This window comes from Ictalurus furcatus, chromosome 15 (genome assembly GCF_023375685.1).
Source record: "Ictalurus furcatus strain D&B chromosome 15, Billie_1.0, whole genome shotgun sequence".
NCBI lineage: Eukaryota > Metazoa > Chordata > Actinopteri > Siluriformes > Ictaluridae > Ictalurus > Ictalurus furcatus.
In genome coordinates this window covers 6,649,004-6,669,375 of record NC_071269.1, presented here as the reverse complement: position 1 = coordinate 6,669,375, position 20,372 = coordinate 6,649,004, and the positions used below count along the sequence as shown (strand labels likewise).

Sequence of the window (20,372 nt, the reverse complement as noted above, 5' to 3'; positions counted from 1 at the left end):
AGAATTTAGAGCCATCTGAAGGTTGTATTTAAGGTGGTATTGTAAGAAAGAGACCACAGCCATTTTAAGCTGGTAATAAGAGATATAGGTAAGTCGTCTTAAGATGTTATAGTGAGATAGAGACAACAACTGGCTAAGGAAGTTTTTTTAAAAACAAATAAGACTACAGTCATTTTAAGGACGCATTATGTGTCAGAGAGGTCTACAGCCACTATACTATATGATTAGTCAATAATCAATATATTATGTACACAAACAGAGTATTTTGACAGGGTTGTTAATGCTTCATGACATGATGAAGGATAGCTCAAAAGAGAAAGGGTTTATAAGTATAAGTTTTTGACGAATGCCGTAGCACAACATTTTAAGGAAATGTTTACATTTTATTTTCCTAGTGGTGTACGCATTATTTGAATATCTTCAGATAGTCTGCAAGATGAATGATTAACGAATTTATGTCCTGACTCCTTCCATATTCAGCCGTGTGCACACCTGGTAATGTCTCAGTGTACCTGAACTGTAACTCCAGCTCGTTCTCATTGAGCTGGACTTCTGTCATGGGCGCCGTCTCTTACACTGCTGTTGCAAGAGCTCCAGGTGGACAAAACTCATCCTGCATCACAAACACCACTAGCTGTTATCTGAGCCAACTGGCATGTGCTCAGATATACAGCATAACTGTGACAGCATCAAACGGTCAATGCAGCAGCAATCAGAGCACCGCCCTGCAGGTTGCATCAGGTAATACAGAGATCACAGTTTACTAATCAAGCATGTGCGTGTTAAATGTTCACGGGAAATGTTTAATATAAATCTCTCTCTTTCACTGTTTTTTCCCACAGTGCCATGTCCTCCTGTCCCCCTGAACCTCACTTTAGACTGTGTGTCTGGTTCTGTCACCATGGCCTGGCAGCCCAGCAGTGGGGCTATTTCCTACAGAGCACTTGCTCAGGGAAATGGAGGTTATCCATCATTGTGCAACAGCAGCAGCACAACGTGTGTGTTCACCGGGTTGCTGTGTGGACTGACCTACAGCTTCACAGTCTCGGCTTCTGACAGCACGTGCACCAGCATGTACAGCAGCAGTGTTCAGCTGAACACAGGTACAACACACATGCCTATAATAAGTTATGAGAATGCTTTCTTTCTGGTTTTGATCTTCAACTGGATGGATCATACGAGAACTGAAAGTAGTGCTAGTGCTAAATTGGGGTGATATGACAACATGATATAATTATGACATAAATTAGGGCATGCCCATTTTTTTTAGAGTATCATGTGCTTCTAAATTGTCAGTAATTCTAAAACATTGAGTAATTGCATTATTACTCAAAGTAGCAAAGAGCTGTTTGGGTGCCAAGCACTGCCATTTTTCTAGCATGGTGAGATGACAACCGTCTTAAGGTAGATTGTGAAGTAGAGAAGACTGCAACCATTATTATGTGGTGTTGTAAGATTTTTAAAAAAGAGTCATTTTAATTGTGATTGTGATATAAATAAGACTTTTGTCATTTTAAGGTCGTATAGTAAGATAAATAAGACTAAAGTTATTTTAAGGGGGTATTGTGAGATATATATATATATATATATATATATATATATATATATATATATATATATATATATATATATATATTTTAAGGTAGTATTTCGAGATCAATAAGACTGCACTTATTTTAAGGTGGTCTGCAGTAATTCTAAGGAAGCATTATGAGACCAAGAGGACTACAGCCATTAGTGTACAGTTGTTTCAAGGGTTTCAACTTTAGAAATTATAATGTAAGCATAAATATTGTGATCTGTATCATGAAAATCTGTACATATCATATGATATTTTTGTTATACTGCCCTCACCTACATAGCACAGCATTTTCTTTCTATCATGTCGTTTATTACAAGTAGCAGTTCAAAACCGAATCTCACTTGTGATTGGTCAGTTCCATGTAAACTGCAGAGATTCAGAGCCTACATGGACTGCGGGACCAGTACAGGACTCGTGTCATGGGAAGCGGGACAGGGTGCTTTATTCTACCTGGTCCAAGCAATGGGAGCTGACGGATACCAGACGCAATGTAGCAGCACCAACACGAGCTGTTCGTTACCCAATTTGCGCTGTGGCCAACTCTATAACATCACTTCAATCGGACAGGATGGCCACTGTAACAGCAGCGCTGCTCAAGTAAATCTGCAGTCAGGTATACCACTACAGCGTATTTGCATCCATCCATCCATCCATTTTCTATACCTTTTATCCTACTGGGTCCAGAGAACCTGGAGCCTATCCCAGGGAAGATGGGGCACAAGGCGGGGTACACCCTGAACAGGGTGCCAATCCATGGCAGGGCACAATCACATACACATTTACACATCATACACTATGGACACTTTGGACATGCGAATCCCCAACCCTGGAGGTCTGAGGCGAACGTGCTGACCACTAAGCCACCGTGTCCCTTCGAAGTATTTGCATGGAAAGTCATTGCAGTTTCTGAAATCACAATTTTCCGAACTGTCACTCAAATACTCATTTTATGTCTCAATTTATGTCTCAAATTAATAGGTAAAATTTACAGTTATCCATGCAGTGTACTGACAGTTTTCTGCCGTAAATTATTGTTTAAGCCATCCACCTGGCTCCACCCCTGCTACCTTAGCCTCTCAAATTGCGGCATGTTTCAGTTATCATCTTGTGCCTCTGTTTTAAATAGCTTTTGCTCAATATCAGCAAATGTCACTGGAAAAAAATTCTCAAATGGTTACATGACTCCAAAAATCAACCCACTAATATGGTTCCTATTTTACTATCCCTCACCGTCCTCTTCCTCAGTCCCCTGTGTGCCCTCCGGGGTTCAGGCCTCCCTGCTCTGCAGCTCTAACTCAGCAGCTGTGTCATGGCTGTCATCCAGTGGAGCACTAAGATATCGGGCTAATGCTGTGAACATCAACGGGTCTCAAACCGTCTCCTGTAACTCCAGCCTGCCTTCCTGCACCGTTGGACCGCTGCTCTGTGGAACGTCCTACAACGTTAATGTGGTCGCTCTGGATGACGTGTGCACTAGTGGCAGCAGTGTCTCCATGCAAGTGCGCTCAGGTGAGGGAACTGATCTGATCGTCACACACATATACGTACAGTAGGATTATATAGTACAAAGTGTGACAATGATTATTTACATCAAGATGCCAGTTTGCTAATGATTTGCTGCCTCTGACCTAATTTGACATGCCTGATTTCCCCCTCTTTCCAGCTCCCTGTGCTCCCTTGAATGTGCAAGTCCAGATGAACTGTACAGCCGGTGACATGACCGTATCCTGGGCAGCCAATCCGGACGCAGACTCTTTTGTTGTGAATGCAGTGGGCAGCAACATCAGCCTGTCTTGTAGCACATCGGGCACAAACTGCTCAATCAAAGCCCTGGTCTGTGGTTTGTCCTTGTCTGTAACAGTGCGGGCTGTTCGGGGCGGCTGTCAGAGTGTACCTAGTGCAGCGATACGAGTTTTATCAGGTAACCGTGCTGAAACAGCTACACCACACCAAATCCCACAATAGCATCCAGTAGATAAGATAGGGAGGTTTATAGCCCCCAGTTTAGCATTGTGCTGACTTTGTGTCTTTTTTTAGTATCTTTAGCAAAGGTACTATATGACATGAAAGGATACAAAGAGACAACTATTTAAAGTTTGTTAAACAACTAGATTAAACTAATCAAGGGCGAGACATAAAACAGATGAACACAGTTAGGTAACAAAGAGTAATCAAATGTTCAAACCTACATATAGCCAGGAACAATTTTTACAAAAATCCCAGTCATTTTTAAAACAAATCAACATAATTGGTTTGTGCATTGTTTTTTATAACTCTGTGTGTGTGTGTGTGTGTGTGTGTGTGTGTGTGTGTGTGTGAGTAGCTCCATGCATACCTCAGGGTCAGAGCGGCAACCTCGACTGTGTGACCAACTCGGTCTGGGTGTCATGGCAACAAGCACCCGGGGCGGAGTCTTACCAGGTGTTAGCAGTGTCAGGGGGCGGGGCTAATTCCACCTGCAGCACCTCAAATCTTTTCTGTAACGTTCCCAGCCTGCTATGTGGCACACAGTACACCTTGCATGTTACCGCCATAAACTCCTGGTGTGTCAGCGACTACAACAACTCCTTCCAAATTGAGACAGGTAAACACACACACACACACACACACACACACAACTAGCTTGGTCATTCTATAAAATGCAGAACTAAGTAATATAATTAAATTGATAGCCTAGCAAGCTTACTTTGATAGCTTCACTTCATAACTTTAATTATGTGTTTATGCATCCATGTGTGATCACTACTATCACAACACTGGTATTGTTATGTGGAAAAAAATACAATTCATTCCTCTATAATGAACAGATATACCAGGCAAAAATCAGATTTTTATACATTGTTTTGATGGACTAACTAAGGTCCTAAAAAGTTCTTGACATGTCCACAGCATTTGTACAGGTATGTCCAGGTTAAAGTGAGAGTTATCCCGTCTGTTATCCCTCTTCCATCTGCCCTCAGGGCCCTGCTCTCTGACTGGCATCAGCGCATGGACGCAGTGTCGCAGCAGCTCCATAAGAGTCAGCTGGCTCACCCAGGCAAGCTCATCTATCTTCGTTGTCACAGCAGAGGGGCAGGACCGCAGCTACCTGGGGTGTAACAGCACCGGTACTTCCTGTGTGCTTAACGGCGCTCGTTGTGGCATGCAGTATGCTGTCATAGTCTCCACTGGCTCGAATAAGTGCAACAGTCTCCACAGTCCTCCATACTACATCAGCACGGGTACTGTGTACACACACACACACACACACACACACACACACACACACACATACATGTACATACACAAAGAAACAGAATGATAAACAAACACATCAATGTTTCACCGAATGAGAAAGAAAGATGTGAATCACAAACATGTCCAAAAGATTCAGTGAGTCAAACACTGAAAGGTGCGAATCTTTGTCATGACTGAAAAGCTTCACTGACTCAAATAGCGCGGGTCAGGATCGGCCTTACGCTTATCTTTTCATTTTGTGGTGTGCAATTGTGAAGGCTGTACTGAATGAAAGGAATGAGTCGGTGTTGAAAGACTCGTACAAAAAGAGTGAATCTTTTCACAAATGAAACGAAATAGTGTGCATTATTTTGAATCACAATATTGAAGATAAACACGGGTAGACAGATGTTACTTGAACTCAGATGCAATTGAACTCACGCAGAAAATTAATTCAATATCATTTACACACTGCGTCTTGGTGCTCTTTTTCCTCCGCAGCCCCGTGCGCTCCTCAGGCACTGAGTGTGAAGCGGATGTGTGATATAGAAGGCGTGTTGGTGTCCTGGGCCCGCTCTAACCTTGCTCAGTCCTACTATCTAACAGCCACTGGTTGGGACGGTGACGTCCAAAGCTGCAGCGGCACCACAGAGAACTGCACCCTGAGCCGTCTGCACTGTGGCCAGCCATACACACTCAACGTGAGCGCTTCAGATGGGAACTGCACCAGCCCCGCCAGCCAGGCCCTCACCGTCAACGCAAGTGAGACACACACAATCATATACTCAGTGTACACAATTTCCTCTCAAAGTACAGATTACACAGAACGACAGAGGACAAAGGGTTACAACTTTTCTGTGTACTGTATTTCATACTGTATTCAGAGGAAACACGGCATGAACTTAGACATGTTTAGATCTTGACCATGTAATATCATGACCATCTGTCACTCCTGTAATCTATTACCTGTCTCATTTTTCTCTAACACCAGTGTGTGTGCTGCTCTGTCCTCAGCTCCATGTGTACCTCTGAGCCTCAATGTGTCCATGTCATGTGGAAACAATTCAGCCACACTATCCTGGTCCTCCAGCAATGGCTCGGTGTCATACTACGCCTCAGCCGTCAACGCACAAGGAAACAAAAGTCAATGCAACACCACAAACACTTCCTGTACCATAGCAGGGCTTCAGTGTGGGACATCATATAACTTCAGTGTGCAGGCCTCAGATGCAATATGCAACAGCTCCAGCAGTCCAGTAGTACAGAAAGGAATAGGTAACTAACCTCCATAGGAACACAGAAGAAGAACATTTTCACATACATAGCATTTAGCATGTTAAAATCAAACCCTCACAATTTTTTTATATACAAATATAATTTTGTCTAAGAAATTTTCATGAAAGAATGTCTCTAACATTCTCCCTGTCCTGTCCCACATACTGTAGTGCCGTGTCCCCCGACCTCAGTAACTATAGTCACACGTAATATGCAAAATGCCTCTTTGGTAAGAGTGAGCTGGAGCTCTGTGACCTGCCCGGCCGTCCAGTACCTGGCACAGCTCAACGGCCAGTTCCTCAACGACCCCTTCGCTCTCGTGCAGTTGGCATCCTACTGGACAGACCAGACATATTTTGAGTTCCTGGTGCCCTGTGAAATCTTCTACTCAGTGGTGGTCAGTGCCGGAAGTGGAGCAGGGAATGGATCTCCATCCATCGCTGTCAATGGATCTACAGGTACCATTTTAACGCCACATCTGAGGAAATGAGCAGAAAAAAAAATACTGTAGGAACGTGAATGTATTGTACCATTACACATCATTTAAGGTACATATGTAGAGCTTAACTACTATAAATATACAAAATATACCTTAAAATGGTTTATAACAGTATACTGCATGCATTTTTTTCAGGGAAGAGGTATACATTAACAATACAAATGATATATCAAGCATAGGTACAGCTTAATACCTTTTTCTTCCTGATTTAAAAAAATATGGAACTGCCCAACGTTTCCAACGGACAAACATTATTTGAAATTCAGTAATGTAACTTTATGCAAATATTCCAAATATATGCAAATTACCACTCATGGCCAAAGTTAGTTATCGCAGTGTCTAGATTTTCTGAACCAAGATCTTTCATGACTGAAAGATAGCCAGATGTACAATGACTTTATTACTGTACATGGTGTATATGTAAGTATCTGTACTTTATTAGAGTTTTTTTCATATAAACTTAATATGTTTAACTTTGACTTCCTACATTTCAAAAAGAAAAAAAAAAAACAACTTTCTATACTCACTACCTGAAGTGGTATCACAATGTCATGAAAATGTTGAGCACAGTTGTGATATGATTAACTGCACATGCCCTTTCTAGTTGTTGTTCACAGGTGGAGAATTAACTGCTTTCTAATTGAGATTTTCATGCAATACAAGGAAGAATATCATTTCCCTGAATCTATTCTTCTTCTTCTTCTTCTTCTTCTTCTTCTCTCTCTCGCTTGCTCTCTCTCTCTCTCTCTCTCTCTCTCTCTCTCTCTCTGTTTCCCAGGTCTCTGCCCACAGTACAGTACTAACACCACAGGTCCTTCATTCACCCATACAATTACATGAGCAATGATTATTTTATTTAATCCATGGAATATTGTATCTTTGCTTTTATTTACTGTCTTTCTTGTGTACATGCCTGGTGTTTTGCAGGCTCAGCGTCAGGTCGTCGTAGGAGAGACATTCTGGCTGGACAAGAGGACCAAGGTGAGAACATACTTCACAAGTGATATCTATGCCATTATACCACAGAGCTGTTGAGCACTTGATTCCGATTGGTCAGAAGGTGTTTGTTCATTTTCTATAACAGCAGCTTTGACAATAGTGCCAGCTGCATGTTTATATTAATGCCGTCGTTGTAATATGTTACTGGTTCTTTAGTAACAAATTACAGAAGAGCTTGTATTGTTTAACAAAGACTTCTAATCAGTGATATGGTGAAGTTTTCTGTAAGGAGGTGTTTAACAATTTGTCAATGAAATCGGTTATTGTTATTAGAACAGGGAATAATCGTTAGTTTACTTATTAGATTATTTGTAATGATGAGGAGTTAGTTCTGTCAGTTTTTGATATTTAAAAATGCCGCAAGTGAAATTGAAATAATAAAATTGAATATGATATAGCTGCAAGCTGCGATCTGTGGGGTCCAAGCACGCTTTGCAAATAATGAGTGATGAGTCTTTTATTGAACACATATACATTATAGCACAATGAAATTCTTTTCTTTGCATACCCCAGCACGTCAGGAACTTCGGGTCAGAGTGCAGGGTCGGCTATGATACAGCGCCCCTGGCGCAGAGAGGGTTAAGGGCCTTGCTCAAGGGCCAAACAGTGGCAGCTTGGCAGTGCTGGGGCTTGAACCCCTGACCTTCCGATCAGTAACCCAAGAGCCTGGCAGTGCCTTGGCTCTGAGCGCAGATCCTTAACCGCCAAGTCACCACTGCCCCCTTTAGAACACTAAAGAGACCAAGGATGGTCGTATTGTTTAGGTTTTGTCACGATAGGTCAATTCTAAACATACCAAATGCTTTCTGACAGCTGATTGGCTGACAGAAGCAATGTTATGTTTAATTGTAATGTTTAAGTAATCAGTTCATTATTAGAGATCCATTTAGATGTCTACAGGGAATGATCATTACATTAGATTAGGGCTGCAACAAACAACTGGAAAAAAAATAATAATAATTGTTTATTGAAAAAGTGTCTCAGAGAGCAAATTTCTATCAAAACAATTTAACAATAATCCCTGTTGCAGATGTGCTGCTGGTGCTGGAAGTCAAGGTCGTGCGAGTGGACAATGTGACCCTGCACGTTAAGTGGGCTCCAGTCACTTGTGCAAATAATTACAACCTGACTGTGTGGGAAGACACTGAATCTCATCCCTTCAAGGTAGAACTGACCGTTCAAGGCGAGGCCTTGGATGTCCCTGACCTTAAACCGGACACACACTACTGCTTCACCCTGTCAGCCAAGTGCTCCATTACCCAACATACCTACTCCACAACAGAGTGCATCACCACTGATGTTCCTATGTGAATCACAAGAACCTACATGTCTGCGTGGGAAAAGCAATATGGCTACCTGTTCATCCCCGCTTTTAGAATATCTGCTGTCATTAGCTACTTAGGAGAAATATAATGAAACCAAATAAACCATGAAAATATTGCAAGAATTTTTTTTTTCTAGCACTACCATGGTTCGTCTAGATGCAACACTGTATTTCACATTCAAAAACTGTGATTGTCATTATAGAAGCAAGACTTAAACACCAAAATATACCTATCCACACATTTCTAATGAAAAGGGCTGATTAGATGGTTTGATTTGAATTCTTTAAGTCTTCAGTAGAACATATAACCTAAAGCCTCTATTAAAATAGATTTTATTTCAGCCATGTCCAGTGGAAATTTTGTAAACTATTATATTATTAATATAAGCGTAGTCACTTTGTTTAATAAGAACATTTCAATTAATAATGTACGAATACTGCATATATAGAAAGAGCAAATAAAATACTGTTTATCAAGTAATGTTTTTAAGCTACATATTGTATTGTCTTGTAGATGCCCTATACAGTTTACTGACTTTTCATTAAGTCAGAAGTGAATGACTAAAGGAATATTAATATTTCCTGTTATATAAAATAGTCCTTTCTCTATAATGAGCCAGTCTGTGTTGTATGTGCAAAGTTTCTTCATGTATAACCGAATTCCACAGAGAGACGTTCAATTATACTGCCAGTTTTTTGGATACATTGTATGAAAATAATATTAATATTAAAGGTCTAGAAATACATTTAAATGTATATTATACTGGAACGGTTTCCAATCTGTCCAATGTAGGTGAGCATTCTTAGCAGTGAAACATACCAAGAATGTTTTAGATCAGAAGTCGGGAACCTTTTCAGCTGGCAGAGCCAAAAAAAGTTATGATTTTTTTCTTTAAAGAGCCAGAGAAAAGTTAATGTATCTTCTGGACGTTTTTATATGCTTCTTCTTATTATTATAGTTATTATCTTTACTATTAATGCATAATTATCAAAAGTGGTAATGTAATAAAAGCCATTTCACATTTTTGCGTGTCCTTGACCTAACAGGTACACTACACCTAATAGGCCTGTAGGTGGCACTTGGACATAATTTAACCAACTATGATAGCTTCATCAAATGGTAGCTCAATACAAAATGCAGTACGTAAGTAAGAGTAAATTGAACACTACTGACCATTAATGTGACTTCCACAAATTCAAATTTGACTGTCTGTTCGGACTGGAAAGATCGATACTCATCATCTTTTTGATTTTTAGCCATTTTACCTTTGTTAAAAAACTGAAAACAGACAGTGGATATGTAGTTTTCAACCAATTTATGAATTAGACTGGCTTCCCAACCCCTGTTTTAGACAGTGCTTGACTTGCTCCAACTTTGCATTCTACACTATCCACCTTTTTCCCAAAGAAACCAATGAGTGCCGCAATGATGGACTCTAACACCCGTTGTACTGTAATCCTGTTCTGGTCTCTATTTCAACCCTTGTTAAAACTGGCTAAAGAGAAAGACTGAATTAATTAAACAGAAACTTTTTGAGTGTTAGTAAGAATAAAAATTAGCTCAGGATCAAGCTCTGCTGTCATTGGCTGCCACAACAACATGAATAAACTTTAGAAATTCTTGGAAAATACTTGTTTTGAGCACCAGCAAACCAAAAAGAACGTCCGTGTATGGCGACGTATGCCTTGCTTTCTATGCTAAAGTTTGACAAGTGGAAACGAGCATGGCTTGCAGCATTTAACTTAAAATACCCCCCAAAGAAGGTATATGGGTGCTCTTATCATTCTGTGGAGAAAAAGTCCTCAGAACTTCACCCCGATACAGAGCTGCATCTAGGATAGGAACACCCACCTGTTACCAAGTGGCGGAAGCTAGTTAACCAAGCTGCATGTTTAACCTGGCTAGCTTTCTGACTCGGCTCTACATCTGCTTTCAAAAAAAATAATAAAGTCACAGTGTTTCCTGTACCAAACCTGGTCTGTTTTATTGCTGTGCAGGTCATTATATAATTCTGTGCTTTTGTAATTTTGGAGTTCTTCGCCATCAACACCTTCAGAGGAAACTATCAATATCAATATTATATCAATACAGCTAACTTCGGGACATCGCTTCATGTTATTTACCCAGTCATTAAACTTTGACTGGTGAGGTACTGTCAAAAGGCGGTCACATTAATGTCACATTATCAGCTAGGAACATACACTAATTTGACTATAAGCACCGGAAACCAGAAAAGTAAAACAGGCTTCCGGTACAAGCCAGGCAAGACTCCTGCATTGGATAAGATTAAATATTTCCTACCTTTCTACTAAGAATGTAACTGTAAGCATCCAAGCTATGGAAAACTGTCACTGAATCTCTAGCATAAACCTATGGGGTAGAATTGTTTCATAATTCCAAATAAATAGATTACAATCCACAAATAAATGTAGTGAGATTTGCAAAAATTAAACAAATTCACAAATGCATCGAATGAGATCCGCAAATATATGCTGATAGTTTCACAAAAATAAATTAAATTGACAAATAAATAAAATGAGAGTTACAAATATCTATCTATCTATCTATCTATCTATATATATATATATATATATACCGTAATTTTCGGACTATTGAGAGCACCTGAATATAAGCCTCACCCACTAACTTTAAAAAGAAAAAAAAATTGTACATATATAGGCCGCACTTGTCTATAAGCCGCAGGTGTCCACGTTGTAACATGAGATATTTACACAGAAAGATGTTACACAGAAAGATTTTTTTTAACTTTTAATTAAATACGTACCGTAAATGCTTTTTTCCGAACAGTGCCTGTAACACGGCTGGTTAAAAAAATTAAAAATACAGTTGCCTACCAGGAAAAGTCATTGATCGTCATTGAGCTCTATTTCCTTCTTCGACAGCCAGATCGATCGGCTTTAACTTGAAAGCTGCATCATATACATTTCTTCGTGTGTTTTCCATGATGAGGGTGTGTGCATGAAGCGCAAAATGACTATCTGAAGAATTTAGTGTGAGTGCGTTTGATTTAATTCGAACAGTTTCATTGGTCTACTGTGACCTGTTCAGTAATTTCATTGGTCTGATGTGACGAGGCTAAATGTTTTGGTGGCATGAAGCTCGTTAGCCCGTAAAAATCCATAAATTAGCCGCATCATTGTTTAAGCCGCAGTGATCAAAGCGTGTGAAAAAAGTAGCGGCTTATAGTCCGGAAATTACGGCATATATAGTTTTAATGTCACAAACTCAACTCTGCCTTGCATTCATTTGTGGATCGCTGCACGCATTTGTGGATTTTGAAACATTTCTAGCATCAAGATTGAACACATATAGTTGGACTCCGCCCACCGTCTACTCAACCAATCGGATAACCGCCACATTGCAGTGACCAATCGTAGCACAGTCCCTCTCGGACCAATCACAATCTATTTATTTGGAATTATGAAACAATTCTAACCCCATATAAACATACTACATATCAGCAAGGAAATGATATATCACATCACTTAAAAGTTTTACGTCAGCAGAAAACTCACAGTCTCACAGTCTTGTTTAAATGGTCAGGTAATGACAATCAGTCGTTTGTTGTTCATTTCTGTATATATCTTGTTGGTTTGCTTTATCGGGAGACTCAGTAAGTACAAGCATGCCATTTACTTTTGGCAGCTTTACATTTCAAACTGGCGTCATCGAAAATGCTTTTGGACAACTTTCTTATGCTTTTGTGTTTTGACCCCAATGGCCTTCTATGACCACGTAGTACTAGCCATGCTGGCTGCAGGACTTGTGTCCTGTACAAACAGACGTACGCTTACGTGATGACGACATCGACGCGCGTCTCAGTTGGAGGGAGGGGCAGGCACAGCCCACAGCGACGGAGCGTTTTTTTTTTTTTTTTTAGAGAGAGAGAGAGAGAAGATTGAAAGATAGGGCACAGGGCGAGTAATGATGATGATCATTTATGTTAAAACACAAAGTTTATTGTTTTACAGTATCTGATTTGTAGCGAACATATTTCGAGGAACAGCCGGAGGTAGCTGACATTTCTGGGTAAGTAAAAAAAGACACTTTTCTCTCAGGACTATAGCCAGAAAGTTTAGCTAACAAACAGGCTGCGTTATTTGTGTGACTACCCGTATTCCGATAAACCCCGCCTCCTGCTTAACGATTGGGTTTTTCTTAGGTCTGGCTGATGGCCTGCGCGCTGATTGGACAATTCACGCGTCTATCCGTGTCAGTTTATGGTCTCCCAATCGTACTAGCCAATCTTAGCGCAGGAGGCGGGCTTTATCGGAATAGGTTGGGTTAAAAAAAGAGCTTTTATTTTATCTGTGTTATCGTTGAGATATTTTATTTGTCTTGTTGATTTTAAAGTGCAGATTGCGATTTGATCCGAAAACTTATTTGTCCTGAAAGAGAAGTGAGGTTTTTGAACGAAGATACTAAATCACTAGCAAAGGCTGTAGTCAAAACAAACAAGAGTTACTGCTAATCATAACATAACGTTAGCATAACTAGGTTGGCTTTTATTTATATTTCCCTTAACTAGTGGATGCACTTTTAAAACTTACTGATAAAAGCAGCACATCAAGAAGCTCCTGTATCCTGGTTCCTAGTGGGATTTTTATGTTAAGCAGGTGGTTGAGTTGTTTTGAACACATTTGAATGAATCTAATATTACAGACAGGAAATGTGCAATGTTTTTACAGGTGTACATGTGTGTGCTGTGTTGGAGAATCAAAGATGTGGGTCAGAAAAAGGACAAAAATAAAATGCATCCTAATAAACATCATAGCGCATTCATAAAATCTTAAGGCAAAAGCATAAAAAAAAAAGCCGTATAATTATTTGGGCTTTGCTGTTAAGTGTCAATCATTTTAAATCGCTGTTAGTGATGAATGTAATATTGTCATATATTTGTAGAAATGTCACGAGTATGACTGAATCAAAATATTATAGCCGTTATATGTTATTGCTATGGATGCGTGGTTGGACTACTGAGGTTGTGAGTTCAAATCCCAACACTGCCACTATTAGATAAACGTAAAGCCACTTTTCCACTTCGACTCGGTTTACTTTTCTGAGCTTGCTTTCCACTTCTGCCTCAACGTAGGCGCCGTCTTCCACTCGCCTTCATGCAGGAATAATGTCATATTATCGGAACCCTGTACAAATACACGCTCACTAAACACGGACCCTATTAAGGCTGTAGTGTTCTTAAGGACGGCGTTCGAGAACCTACGTAGCGCTCTGGATGACTACTTTACATTCGGCCACGACAGGAGCGACTTGACAAATGCCTGTTCGGAAATCAAGCAAGATGTAAAAATCTCAGAAGGAAACGTTTATTGTAATTTTATCTGTAATGAGATGAAATGATACATAATTTTCAGTTAGTAGATTATTACCGTATGCAGTGTATGTAATAAATAACAGACATTTATTCAGGCACAATACAGAACCGCTCATTAAGGAGAATCCTTAGTCCTTCTGTGCATGGCTCCCGTTTAGTATCGGCTCGGCTCGCTTGGAACCTCAGCCGAGGTTGTACTAGAAGAAAGTACCAGGTACTATCCACAGTGGAGAGCCTCCAAAAAAACGAGCCGAGCTGTACCATGCGGTGGAAAAGTACCATAAGTCACTGTGGATAAGGGCATCTACCGAGTGCCATAAAGTCCAAAAAATCTACAAATTTACAAATCTAATGTTCTTCATAGAAACCATGAAATGTTTCCACACAGACAACATTTTCATTGCCTGCCTTTTTTTTTTTTTTTTGACTGAAAACCATTTTGTGATGATTTTCAGCAGTGCATCACCAATAAATATAGCTAACTGATGGGTAATCTCAGAGTTGCTTGATAATTTCCAGAAATAGTGTCTGAGATATTCGCAGCGTCCCAATTCTCCTACTTATACTATACACTAAAAGTATGTAATCTTTCTGTGAAGAAAAAGTATGTATGTACATATGAGTTTGTAGCAAAATAGTACGCAAGTACTGGGACATACTAACACATCATGTAATGGACGAGAACGGCGTTGCCTGGTTACGCACCCCGTGACCGTAAACACACTCATGGATATTATTTGAACAGAATATATTTGCCCCCGAACTAAAATCCCTCACAGCTACACGTCAATACAAGCTAGATGTGAAAGCAGTCTAAAGTTTACACAGTTCTGTTTTTTTCGCCTCTTTTATTGTCTTACAGACATTTTAAAACAGAGACTTGGGCTTCAGCCATCCTGCCTGCCTTGGCTGTCTTGAAAATGGAAGAGCTCCACACTCACTGTGTTTCGTGTGTGAGTCGGCGGTGCATGGTCAAGCCCGAGCCTGGCACTTCCTGTGACCTCGTTGCCTGCCCGCTGGTTTGCGGCGCTGTTTTTCACAGCTGTAAAGTAGACGAGCATCGGTTGCTGTGCCCACTTGAGAGGGCACCGTGCCTCAACCACGGCATTGGCTGCCCTTTCACATTGGCCCGAGGCAAGCTGGCGGAGCATCTCGAGGTGTGTCCAGCTGGCGTTGTGTGTTGCACCATGGAGTGGAACCGGTGGCCGGTGAACGATGAGGACTACCGCTCCTACGAGAGGTTGAGTCGGGACGCAGACGAGGAAGAACAGCTAGACATGGCTCTCGCCTTGCAGGACCAGCGCACCATGCTGGCCTCACTCAAACTTGTATCTCTTGCACCCACGAATTGCCCTGAGAGAAAACCGCAGCTTGTGGAGATGTGTGAAAAGCCTAGCGTTATTGCAGATGTTACGGTTCCCACCATGCGTCTTGAGGAGGACATGGATGCGGCGTCTGTGTCGTGTTGCTCAAAAGACGTAATCAGCAATGGGATTAACAGATTGAACGAGGAGCATTATGGTGAACTGTACCAAACCACGGTAGAGACGACCAAAAGCCTGTCTGCCGCTCTGAATGTTCTGATACACCTCGACACATCAGACACACAGTGTCAGACTACGAGCGTTTCAGCATTGCAACCAGAGTTAAATGGAGCGTTACATGAAATGTTACTTATGAAAGATGACACTGGGTCCAACTGTGGTAAAATAGCCAGTGGGGTTAGTGGTTTAAACGAGGAGTTGCAGCCACAACGTCACCAAACCTTGATGGAATTGGGGAGAAGCTTGGTCTCTGCTCTTGGTGCGCTTGGAGATGCTGTCAAAGGCTCTGAGCCAAGCTGTATAGTCAGCAAGACCAATGGTGGAATCCATCAGCCAGATACTGTTGAATGTGCAGACATCGAAATGAAGGATATTACCTCTGAAAATGAGGTTGCGTTTGGGGCAGTTGGTGGAATTGGTGATGGGGATTTTGACAAACTTCCAGGCCACCGTAGTGAAGAACTTTGCACAGAATCTTCAAACAGACCAAGAGATGAGGATGGGCAAAGTTTGTGTAACAATTGTAACAATGCTGTAGCATCTAGAAAATCACAGGACCATACAATGGAACCAGCAGAGTTAGATGAATTTTCAGAGCATGGTGGTTCTCTGGAGTTTGTTGGTCCGTTAATTCCGCACAGACCAGAAGTGAGACATGATCTTGCCACTGTTGTAATGCAGGAGGCGTCCGGATCCGAAGCTCCTCTGTTACAGCCGCCTGTGCACGCCCAGGCTCTGGTTGTTCCGAGAGACATTGTGCTGCCTTCCATACCATTAGACTTTGAGGATAAGGCTTTTGAGAGAAAACTCCAAAACCTTCAGTTGCTCAGAAATTTTATGCCACTTGCACTTAATGGACGGAAGGGTTGCTTCGCTGAGAGTTTCCCACAGAGACAGCACCGCTGTAAGATGGAGGACAAAGCTGTGGACACGTCCGATCTGGAGCAGGAGCCTCAGGATGACCCCTTGGGCCTTGGTGAGATCGACTTCACAGCTGCGGCGCTGCTCTTTTGCCTAGAGGAGTCGCAACGCACCCGCAGAATCTCTGACACCGTCTATGCCTTTGGCGGCTCACGTGTCGATTTTGGCACTCAGACCTTCAGTTTCCCTGCTGCCATCTTGGCAACCAGCACCATGGTTGGCGAGGTGGCATCTGCTTCGGCCTGTGACCGAGCAGCACCCCGTCTGTCACAGCCAAGTCCCTTTTGTACTTTACGATTAGATTTGACCCTGGAGCAGCTAATGCCGCGACCCAGCTGGGCCCCACGTGAAGGCTCCATGTTCACGTTTGAATGTGGCCAGCTGTTCCGCCGAGAAGAGTTCCTCTCGCACTTCCGCAATGTCCATGGAGACATCCACTCGGGGCTGAACGGTTGGATGGAGCACCGCTGCCCGCTCGCCTATTATGGCTGCACCTATTCCCAGCGCAGGTTCTGCCCATCCAGGCAGGGATCAAAGGTCGTCCATGACCGACACCTCAGGTCATTTGGGGTTCAGCCCATAGTGGAAATAGTACCAGAGCCGGGGTGTGATCGGCTGAGTGCGTTGCCCTTTGAGATCCTGCAGCATGTGGCACGGTTCTTGGATGGCTTCAGCCTGTGCCAGCTGTCCATGGTGTCGCGTACCATGAGGGATGTGTGCGCTAGTCTGCTGCAGACACGGGGGATGGTGGTGGTACAGTGGGAAAAGAGGCAGTATCCTGATGGGACGCAGTCCTGGCAGATAAAAGACAAGGTACGCCATAGTGGACATGTCGTCTTGGCTATGTTTAGTCTACAAAGATTCTGTTTTTTTTTCATAGTCTGTCTCACTCAAATGCATTGCCTTTTTCACTTCAGCTTAATATAAATCAAATGTCCATGCTAAATGAGCTAAATTCTATTGTCAGAATGTTTTGCAGTAAATCAAAGTAGCACGTCTACATGTAACGCGTCTTTCCTGCAGGTGTGGCGATTCAGTACAGCCTTCAGTCCCGTGACCAGGTGGGAGTTTGCAGACATTTCCAGCATGGCGGACCACCTGAAACGCTGTCCATATAACGAGGTCCATAGACAGGTGGAGGCCGTGCCGTTGCCGTGCATGTGCACGACCAGGGAGCTTACCCGAGGAGGGCGATCGCTCCGTTCTGTCCTCAAGCCAGTATTATAACGGCAACCACCCAGCGCAAGAGCTATAGCACAACCTTACCTAACCTAACCTATTTAATCAATAATATCCATCGTGGTGTACATAAGACAAATTATTTTTTTTGAGTTAAGATTATTTTTATATAAATATATGGTATATAAATCTAACACCTGCTTGGTTTACGATCAGGTTTAGCGACACGTGCACTGAGAGAGATTTTCAGTGTTTGCCTTGTTTCTCACAGAAATGTGGGGGAACGTCTAAAGCTGTTCTGCCCACGAGGTAACACTAAAATGACAAAAAATTATACTCAATCGAGCGGAATCAAACATAGAGCCTTAAACTGCGTATTCGTTTCCATCGAATGCTGTGTTGCGTTATGCCCGTACGCGCCGGTTGATACGATCGGAGAAGACCCTTACAGGTGGAGACGTCTTTCCAGAACAAGCGCCGATGGAGCCAACGGTGAAAGAGAGATGGTTTCGATTACATTTAAAAGTGGTGATACCTTCTCACTACCAGCTGTCATTCATTGTTAGTAATCTACTGCACAGATTCCCAACCCTGTTCCTGGAGTTCCCTCTGTCCTACTCAGGAAGTAACCCCTCTTCCACTCAACCCCCCACAACTCAGGAAGGGTTCTTAATTAATTAACTGATTAATTGAATCAGATGTATTCGAGCAGGGAACACAGAAATATGCAGGGCAGAGGGTACTCCAGGACTCGCAGAACCTGTGATCTTGTGCTGATTTTGAATACATTTTCAGTTTTTGTTTTGATGACCAACAGCTGATCCTAATCTAACACCCAACCTCTGTGATTCTGTGTAATAAAAAGGATTTCATGAGTAAAGGTGTTGACTTAGGATCAGAGTTTGGCAATTACATTGACTGGATGTCATTCTACACACACACACACACACGTTTGCTGTTTCCATCCGAATACACTTTTGTTCCACTTTCTCACAGTATGAGCTGTCAAAGTATGTTATATTTTTTATTTATATATATATATATATATATATATATATATATATAGGCCATATATCATGTTTTCCCTCTGTCATACTTGGAACCTTGGACAACCCAGAGACTGGCATCGTTGTCATCATCCATCGCTTATTTGAGGAGAAAATGAGGGTTCCACTTTTAAAAGACACTCCACAAGCACTTAATACATTTTTAAAAGCATAATATAATATAGCACCTTCCTAAATATTGTAAACACTCGTAACGTCAACGTTTACGTGCTGAATGTTTTATATCTCCATGTCCTAAGTTGAGGAGTGCATGTTGAGTGAGAACGTTTGTGGATTATCGCATTTCCAAAAGCGTTACAGTGCAGTTAATATGTTGGGTAATGAGAGTTTGGTCTCCTTTCTGTCATCTGTGCACACTTCGTTTTTGCGTCTTTCAGTGTCTGTTACATTTTTTTAAGTACATCCAGAGCTGAATCAGATTGAGGATTGGGATTGAGAAGCACTGATTTAGCTCATAACCCCAGATCCAATTTTTTGTGTTTATGTCTGTGTAATCCCAATGAAGGCCTTATGGAGTGTTGTGGGGGTTTTTTTGTTTGTTTTTGTTTTTGTTTTTTAATTTTTGCTGCTGCTGAAGAAGAAGGAAAAAGTGTTTGCCTGACCGAGTGTGCCGGCACCAATGATCTGGAGAGATTAAGCCAGGATGTTATATAGTCTGGACCTATATAGCCTGCATGTGGTTTCTGGTTGTGTTGAATAAAAAGATATTTTATCATCTTTGACCCTGCTGGTGTTCTACAGCTCAACAGGAGCATGCTACCTGTAACGAAACTAATGTGATTGAGGGAACACACTCAAGTCATTTAAACATTACAAGAATCAAGTGACTGCAAATGTCTGCCATTTTACATTGCATCTCATAAACAATCTGGAACATCAGACTGATTTCTTGAAGCTGCTGAACTGTGATCCATCTAAAATGTAGCCTTTACTCAGAAAGGTCACGTTTGCTTGGGTGGGTCCAGACAGCCTTGCTTGAGTTTATGTTTGTGGAAATAAAGTTGCACAACACTGAACGCTAACCTTCCAGTTCCGTGTGTAGTTTCTCCATCAGTCATGGTTGCCCATTTAAATAATAATAATAATAAAATCTGATCCCATATCTGCATTGTCATGTAAAGTCCGAAACTAGTTATGAAATCTTTTTCTTAAACCTGCCGTGTACCTTCACACTTGACCATTTTGTCAGGTATTCACTGTCACCTATCTGCTGCTCTAAACCTGAGGCATCAACTGATGGACTGTATTCCGGATGTGGACCCAGCAAAGTATTTCAGGGGTCAAAGTACTTTAGCTGATAACCTTAGTTTTCTGAACTAGCATGTGTTTATATAAAGTATTTTTAGCTGAAGGTAGCTCATCAAACCAGAGAGTAGCTACAGTGCTGGATATGTTAGCTCAGAAAGGGGTGA

At 41.6% G+C, this 20,372-nt stretch overlaps 1 protein-coding gene across 1 annotated transcript; it reads left to right on the top strand.

The window, feature by feature from the left end:
* Positions 1 to 12,483: 12,483 nt before the first annotated feature.
* On the top strand, positions 12,484 to 19,675 carry fbxo30b (F-box protein 30b). The gene is made up of 3 exons (XM_053644156.1): positions 12,484 to 12,946; positions 15,112 to 17,527; positions 17,738 to 19,675. Exons 2-3 carry the CDS (start codon positions 15,170 to 15,172, stop codon positions 17,939 to 17,941), a joined length of 2,562 nt encoding a protein of 853 aa, XP_053500131.1. The 5' UTR covers positions 12,484 to 12,946; positions 15,112 to 15,169; the 3' UTR covers positions 17,942 to 19,675.
* The last annotated feature ends 697 nt before the right edge of the window (positions 19,676 to 20,372 follow it).

Excerpts from the sequence above, each read along its gene's own strand:
- fbxo30b (XM_053644156.1), top strand. The coding sequence starts at position 15,170 with ATGGAAGAGCTCCACACTCACTGTGTTTCGTGTGTGAGTCGGCGGTGC. Across the intron at positions 17,528-17,737 it reads CCTGGCAGATAAAAGACAAG|GTGTGGCGATTCAGTACAGC; the intron begins GTACGCCATAGT and ends TCTTTCCTGCAG.